Below are 8,387 nucleotides of genomic sequence, written 5' to 3'. Positions count from 1 at the left end.
AAATTTAAATAAAAAATCTGGCCACAAGAACAGGTAGCAGGGTGTGTCTCTATCCGCCATGCACAGACTAAAGAAAACCAGAAATCTGGCATTTTCCATAGTCGGGCCCACAATCTGGAACTCCCTGCCCAGTGCTCTGCAAACGATTAATGATATAAAAATATTTTGGAGGCAAGCGAAAGCTTACTTATTCGAAGAAGCGTTTGGGAAGGTCAAATTTATTGGTAGAGCAAAGTGCTTGCTTTTGTGAAGTTTATCCTTTGATTGTATTTTTTATTGAAGAATATATTTTTTTTCCTGTGGTTGCTTTTAATTGTGAAATTTGTGTTTAATTGTGAAACTAGTTTGTTATAAGCAGCTATAAATGTTTTAAAATAAAATAAAGAAAAGTTCTTGATGACCCCCTGTAATGCACTATGAGTCACTAGACCCGGAGGATAATAGCCCCAAACTATTTTTAAATTTCTTTCTAGCTGTATCACTCTAACGTTCTCAAGGCCTCCTACAATAGGTTCATAAGTAGTTAAATTTGCCCTCTCTCTGCAGTAGGGCCATGTTTCAGAGCAGGGGGTCCCCAGACTACAGCCTGTGGACCAAACCAGGTCCACAGAACTAATTTTTCCAGCCCACAATCCTTTGCCTACTGTGACAGGATCCAGCCTGTGAACATTTTTTTTTGCACACCTGGCATCACTGGCAGCAGAAACGCTGGCAGGATTTCCCAGGCCCCACCAGGAGAAAAGGAGCAAGCTTATCAGCACCACTGACAGGAAGGCTAGGCTCTGATAGCAGAACAGGAATTGGCTACTAGGCCCCCCTTAGCTGAAGACTGAGAAAGCATAGGGGATGAGTGAAAACCTCCTTAACCACAACTCAACCAACTTAAACTCCAAGGGAGAAGAGAGGGGCCACACCCCAGCCCTCTCCGTGACTTAAAATTCTCTATGTATCCCTTCCTTTGGGAAGTTTTGGTATCCCTGCTCTTATCATTACCACCGTAAATCCTAACCCCACGGCTGATTGTTATCACCGCTTCATCCTCCCACTTAGTGCTATTCCAAGAATTTACTCTGAGGTTGCTCTTCCTCTCCACCCCTTTCCAGCATTCTCCATTCTACTTCCATCTCTTGTACCCTAGGGCAGCAGTATAACCTTGCTGATATCTGGCTTATGCTTATGTAAGGAGGCCACAGCATAATGGTGCTCGACAACTCCCGAGCAGATCATTTCATTTATATCTCTAAGCCTAAGTCTGGTGTATAAATAGAAAAAAAAAACAAACAACCTCCATCCTAATGTACTCCTAAACTCGTCGGGAAAACTGAACCATCGTTATACAACCCGTACATTAACATCAGCTCTCCACTTGCGCAACCACGCATCACCCACCCACTGGTCCTTTCCACCTCTCCTCCGCACGCAGGCTTACGTTACAGGCACGCGCATATCGACTGCCCACCACCCTTCCGCTCCTTTTTGAAGCGCTCCACCCCCTTTCCGCGCGTTCTTTAGGGTGCGCAGGCGCTATGACGGCCAACTGCTTCCTCGTTCCTTCTAACTTCTGCGCAGGTGCAAGGTGGCAGCGGGCACCGCCCGGAGCTTGCCGAAAGGCGGAAGTGAAGGTGTGGCGACAGTCACGGGCGGGGCCGGAGGGACCCAGTGCCGGTTCGGTCTAGTTCGGTCTTCGCTCCTTTCCGTTACTCGTCATGGCTAAGAACACGGTGTCTGCCCGCTTCCGGAGGGTGGATGTGGATGAATACGACGAGAATAAATTCGTGGACGAGGAGGAGGCTGGGGAGGGCCAGGCCGGGCCGGATGAGGGCGAGGTGGACTCCGCTATCCGGGGATATCCTTCGTGTGTGTGTGTGAATAATCAGTAGTACCAGGGTCGCAGAGAAGGGACAGTACCGAGCCTGTCAGTCGCTGGTCACCGGGCTGCGAGGCCAGTACACCGGAAAGGGGATGATCTGTAAATGCTACATACTCTCCGCTTCGGAAGTCTAAAGAAAATCTTGTAGTTTAATATTCCTAGTGAAACTTTTATGAAGTGACTATTATTTATGGGGATGATTGACGGTGTTCTCTATACGTTTTGTTGTTTAGGGGGGAAAAAAGGCTGGGGAAGAACAGCCCAGCAATACAAGTGGTTCACGTGTAAATTTGATGCATTTTTAGAGTATTTGTTTTAGAGCACAATTTGTTTTTCATACAAGTCTGGCTCTGTGATGAGCCTTCACAGTGTCTGTAGGGATACCCCTGTTTGCTTCATAGCCAATGAGAAGTGCCTACCACTTCCCGTTTCTAAAGGCAGAGAGGAAATGAGCGATCTGCCTGTTTAGAGAGCATTAACCTTATAAGGAAAACAGGTAGAGGCAACTGTCCAGTATCGTCTCAAGTGCTTTCAAGTCGAAGTTTTAAATTCCACTCACCTGTATTTGACCTATGTGCCTTCAGAATCCTACCTCCGGCAGATCTTGAGCTCCTTTTCTACTTCAGGCTTCTCAAACCTGACCTAGTGACCCCATAGCTAGTCGGGTTTTCAGGATATCCAGAATGGACCTGTATACAAGTTAATTTCTGATATGACTGACAGGTTACCAGGACAGTTTTGGGAAGCTTGAAATAGAATAAGGAAATCAAGGCCTGTAGAAGGAGGCAGGATCCCGAAAGCAATTGGGACAGGGTAACTAGGGTCTGGCTTATATGTTACTGGCAGCAGTCTCCCTCTGCAGGTTCCCAATGGTATAAAAGTGATGGAAGAGCTCTCTTTTTGTGTGTCCAGCATGTTGCTGACTGCAGTATTACCTGTGACACATGTATGACAGCATCTATAGATTTTGGTAGTTTGTCTGTGTGTCCATAGCTTGCTTTGTTCCACACACCTCCTTCAATGGATTAGTGTCTAGTTTTGTAAGAGAAAATGGGAAACTAGAATTTAGTGGGAAATTAAATTTTAGATTATTAATATTTGTAAAACGTATCTAAAATTATTTAGTTGGCTATATTTTATGTTTATAAAGTACTGCATATACTGATCTTTGCTGCTCAAGTCACTTTTAACCTCTCTCATTCAATCCAGAGCTCTGCCCACACCCACTGAAAGATCAATATATTGAAATGCTCTTACTTGATGTTACTGGATGCATTCTTCTCTAGCTTGTTAATAGTCTGGGAATGTAGGAAGGTGGTCTCTAGTTTGTTTAGGTTCTAATCTTTGCTTTTGTTAACTAAAAATGATGATGACTGCAGTTTGCTAGCTAGTCTCACTTGGCTAGCTCTCACCTAATTTTAACTTAATTTTTAGTTTATATTCCATGTTTCATGACATTTTCAAAGCAGGTATGCCCAGGCCGGATGCATATTTTAACTCTGAAGGGAGGAGTAGCCTAGTGTTTAAAGCAGCAGGCTATGAACCAGGGAAACCAGGGTTCAAATCCCATTGTTGCTGACCTTTGATAAGTCACTTTGTCCTCAGTTGCCTCAGGTATAAACTTAGTTTGTGAGCCCTCTGAGAATAGGGAAATACCTATACTATAGTAATATAATCTGCTTTGAAGTGCTGAAAAACAGAAAATAAATCAATAAATACAATGCTGGAAGGGAGGGGGTGGTCCCTCACTGGAAGATCATATAGCTGCAGCCAGTGGCTCCTTAACTGATCAGTACTGACTGTCCACCTGGCAAGGTTCATTGCTGCCACTTGGAAAAGTTGGTACTTATCCACAGTGTTTGACTTTTTTTTTTTTCTGATTTTAAGTTCCAGTGCAGTAGCACTGGAAACTTAAATCTCTGACCCTTGAGTTAGGTTTCCCTCTCTAACAGGCCGATACAGTACCTGCCCTTGGACGTGCGTTTTCCCTTACCCCTTATTCAGTAAGGGGCGGAAAACGCGCGTCCAACCTGCGGCCCCTAATAGCGCCCTCAACATGCAAATGCATGTTGATGGCCCTATTGGGTATGCCTGCACGATACAGAAAGTAAAATGTACAGCCAAGCTAGTTTCTGCTGGCACTGGGAAAGTGCACAGAAAAGCAGTAAAAACTGCTTTTCTGTGCACCCTCTGACTTAATATCATGGCGATATTAAGTTGGAGGTCCCAAAGAGTAAAAAAGTTAAAAAAAAAAAAAAAAAAAATTTACAATGGGCCGGCAGCTGTCAGGCTGAAAACCGGACGCTCAATTTTGCCGGCGTCTGGTTTCCGAGCCCGTGGCTGTCAGCGGGCTTGAGAACCGACACCGGCAAACTTGAGCGTCGGCTGTCAAACCCACTGATAGCCGCTGCTCCGGGTCAAAAGGAGGCGCTAGGGACGCGCTAGTGTCCCTAGCGCCTCCTTTTGCCCGTTTCTACCGCACCACCTAATTTAAATACAGAATCGCGCGCACAGGCGAGTGGGCGTTTGTCCGCTCTCCCGCGGACTTTACTGAATCGGCCCGTAAGAAAATATCGACCAGGCCAACACCCTGCTCTGCTTAATGTCATCTGTATGGGATTTCCATGCAAGAGTACTTAGTAGTACTCCCATTTTAGAATGCTCATTTTATGAGCATAAAACTCCTTGCTTCATCGGCAGTAAAGTTTACGCTCACAAAATGAGCATTTAAATCTGGGCAAAGCAGTGTGTTGGCCAGAACGCACCTTTCTGTATCGGCTTGTAAGTTTGTACCCAAGGCAGTAGAGGGTGAAGTGACTTGCCCAGGATCACAAAAGAGTAATTTGACTCTGGGCTTCCCTGGTTCGCAGCCTGCTGCTATTACCACTAGACTCTTCGTCCTGTGTCAGTGTTGAGTTTCTGAGATGCTTATCTCCTCTCTAATCCTGGTCATGCATCCCAGTGTATTGCTTTTGATTCTTACTCTAGAACAGATGTAGATTTTTGGGGTGTTTTTTTTTTTTTTTTTGCTGGTTTCCTTAATCTGCTTTACAGGAAACATGATGGCTGCGTTACAGGCAGCATTGAAGAATCCCCCAATTAACACAAAGAATCAATCTGCAAAGGTGAGATAGATGGAGCTCTGCTGAGTATGAAAACCTGCTGCTGCTGTAATAGTGAAGTTCATACATATGGTTGCTCTTTGGATTGCCTTCTTTGTTCTGATCTTCTCATCTTTAGTGGTTGAGGCACTGTTTGCTGTAGAGGGTTTGAAAGGGAAGTCCCCTAGGATGAACTATTCTGTGCCAGCAGGGGCCACTCCTGAAGCAGAACTTTTTTTTTTCCTTCCTCCCTAGTGCCCAAATGTGTATCGCCTCTGCAGTGGAGAGAGAATGGAAAATACTGTCCCTTTAACAATCTAATATGCTGACATTTCTTATGGTGGCTTGTCTGCATGTTCACTCTGGGCTCATGGGCAGGAATGTGACTATCACAGTTTGACTTTCTAGGGAAAGATTGAGCTGTAATATCATTTAGTAGTACGGACTTGGCTCTGGAATAATAAGAAGTGGAGTTGTAGAGAATAGTTTTCTCTGGTGCTGAATAGCAGATACAGGCCTTATGCTGGCTTTTCTCTTTTTAAAATGACAGCTCATAGTTCTGGGGTATCCAGGTGGGGAAGAAGTGTTAATGCTTAAGAACATAAGAACATGCCATACTGGGTCAGACCAAGGGTCCATCAAGCCCAGCATCCTGTTTCCAACAGTGGCCAATCCAGGCCATAAGAACCTGGCAAGTACCCAAAAGTTAAGTCTATTCCATGTTACCATTGCTAATGGCAGTGGCTATTCTCTAAGTGAACTTAATAGCAGGTAATGGACTTCTCCTCCAAGAACTTATCCAATCCTTTTTTAAACACAGCTATACTAACTGCTTGCTGATATATATCCCATTCCTAAAATAGGTATTTATGCTGCCACACAGCTGTGGTAAACCAAGGAAGTAAAACAGCATGAAATAGATTTTAGTTCTGGTATGAGGTAAACCTTCAGTCTGTGGCATAGAGAAACATGCATTCTGTCATTCATCCCTGACCTGGCCCCAATATTATTGTGCAACACTGGTCTGGCTGTGATAGTTGGTTTGATCTGTTCCAGGATCGTGCTGAGAGCGTGGTGCTGAAAGTCCTCGTTGCCTTTAAAGCCAATGAGATTGAGAAGGCCGTTCAGTCTCTCGATAAGAGTGGGGTGGACCTTCTGATGAAATACATCTACAAGGGTTTCGAGAGCCCATCCGATAACAGTAGCGCTGTCTTACTGCAGTGGCATGAAAAGGTACAAGTTCTTCCTGTTTTCAAGGCCTGGAAAGCAGTCTTAATGATCAGATCATAATGTATGTCTAGTAGCACAATCTCGGTAGGTTGCAGCCCTTTTTTGTCTGTTTTCCTTTCTTCCTTCTCCCCATCTCTTTTCTGACTTGGGCAGGGATGATTGCTTTAGCATTCTTGAAGATGGTATAGAAGATGCTGTTGTAAGAAGTTTTTTGTTCTTTAGTTCTGGTTACATTGCCTCTGGTTTAGTTCTGTATCTTTTAACCTGCTCTCTTATTTTCATCACAGGCCCTGTCAGCTGGAGGGGTCGGATGCATTGTCCGGGTCTTGACCTCCAGGAAAACGGTTTGAGCCTTGCATAAGGTGGTTGGTCCTCCATAGGAGTGGGAATTGCTGGTACAAAGACCAAATGAAGCAAATGCCACAGCTGCCCTGGGGGCAGCACTTCTCTCTGTCTCTCAGCTCGCTTCCTTTTTATATATATTGTATGAGCAGATAACATGGATATAATGCTTTTTTTTTTTTTTTTACTTTGGTTAAGAGTAATCAAGTAGTGCAATGTTGTTTATAACAAGAGTATTAAGTACTCGGCATTTCAGAATTTTTGTACTGTGCAGGGATCTTGGCTTTGTCTGTAACTTTTTTGCCACTTTTGAAACCTCAGGAACCCACAAGTTAATTCTCTGAGATTGAACAAGAACTTAAGGACAATTTGACTCTGACAGCAAGCAGTGTTTTATGGCAGAAACCTCAAAGGCCTGTCTCCTCACCTATTAGCAGGTTACGTTTTGAAATGCAAGGAATGAGCCTTCAGACTTCCTCTAATGCCCTTGGTTTTTCATCTCGTCATTTTAGAATTTTATTCCTCCTCCCCTACATTCCTTTTTTATGCATAGAATTCAAATGCCATTTTTTGAGGTGTTGCAACCTTTCTAGGTTGCATTCTGCTAACTCTTGAGGAGTTGTTCAGAACATGGTCGCTTGGGTACCGTGGCAAAGTGTAACAGCAAATACATTAAATTTTAAACGGGAAACCCTTCACACTAACTGTTTCAGGGATCCTAGGCTTTAGTGATCTGAGATCAAATACCCTTGTGAGTCTGAACATGGCAAGAGCTGGGAGAATAAATTCCCTCCTCCATCCACGAAGCCTGAATGTGGCAGGGACTGGGGATCCCAAATATCTTAGGTGTTGAGATAAGGTACCTCTTCCCTCTGCCATCTCTTGGATCTTGAGTGTGGCAGTAGCTTAGAAGCTGACTTTAAGTAACTGTCATTGAGTAAGAATCTGGAAGTGTAACCTGGGGAAATGCTAATGTTTTACACACGCTGCCTTTTACAGTATTCTTTGGTAAAAGTGGTGCAGCAATTGAGAAAAATACCAATATTGATAACTGCAAATGTTTTTGCAAAATAAATTTTTTAAAAAAGTATTCATACTTGTTTTATTTTAAGAAACGAATAACAGTTGTATATGTGTGGCTGCCTGAATAGTAGTAGTGGGTGTGAAGGATTCAGTTTGGGTCTGTGCACCTTCATCTTAGTTCTTGGTGATGGCAGCACCAGCTCAGTGGCTTACAATAGGAGTGATCTTAGCACTCTTGCTTCTTTCTATTATTTATGGCTCTCATTTTGTTTATTTTCTTGAACATATTTTATTCTTAGTGGGATTTTTTTGGAATAAAAGATGTCCATATTCTTGTTTCTAAAGCACCATTAGCAAAAAAAAAAAATTAAAAGCAAAATTATGGTTTAAAGTGTGAATAAAGATTTTAACACTTTTTTTAATTTACTAATTTTCATGTTTTAGAATCAGATTTCCTTTTGACCTAAGGAAGAGGAGAAACTGATCCCTCTATTCTTGCCCCCTCACACTAAGCAGGAAGATGAAGAATGACTGTAACCTTTTTTTCTATGTCAGTTCTGCCAGCTGGAGAATTACCGTATTTTTCGCTCCATAAGACACACTTTCCCCCCCACCCAAAAAGTGTGTGTGTGTGTGTGGGGGGGGGAATGTCTGTGCGTCTTATGGAGCGAATATTAAAAAAAAAAACTAACTACAACCTCCTCCTCCCCCCCCCCCCCCCCCCCCAAGACTTGCCAAAAGTCCCTGGTGGTCCAGCGGGGGTCCAGGAGCAATCTCCTGCACTCGCCGTCGGCTGCCAGTATTCAAAATGGCACAGATAG

The 8,387-nt window shown here is 43.7% G+C and overlaps 1 protein-coding gene across 2 annotated transcripts; it reads left to right on the top strand.

Moving 5' to 3' along the window:
• The first annotated feature begins 1,526 nt into the window (after positions 1 to 1,526).
• Positions 1,527 to 7,633, top strand: ARPC5 (actin related protein 2/3 complex subunit 5). Of its 2 annotated transcripts, XM_029618496.1 has the most exons (5): positions 1,527 to 1,846; positions 4,923 to 4,995; positions 5,522 to 5,662; positions 6,028 to 6,204; positions 6,489 to 7,633. In XM_029618496.1, the coding sequence occupies exons 1-5, from the start codon at positions 1,707 to 1,709 to the stop codon at positions 6,549 to 6,551; spliced, it is 594 nt and encodes a 197-aa protein (XP_029474356.1). In that variant the 5' UTR covers positions 1,527 to 1,706; the 3' UTR covers positions 6,552 to 7,633. The 2 variants fall into 2 exon arrangements, with proteins under 2 accessions (XP_029474356.1, XP_029474357.1); XM_029618497.1 differs by lacking the exon at positions 5,522 to 5,662 and having other exon boundaries at positions 1,535 to 1,846.
• Positions 7,634 to 8,387: the final 754 nt, after the last annotated feature.

Source organism: Rhinatrema bivittatum, chromosome 10 (assembly GCF_901001135.1).
Source record: "Rhinatrema bivittatum chromosome 10, aRhiBiv1.1, whole genome shotgun sequence".
In the NCBI taxonomy this organism is placed as follows: Eukaryota; Metazoa; Chordata; class Amphibia; order Gymnophiona; family Rhinatrematidae; genus Rhinatrema; species Rhinatrema bivittatum.
Note: the sequence above shows the minus strand (reverse complement) of the source record. Positions and strands in the feature narration are given on the sequence as shown.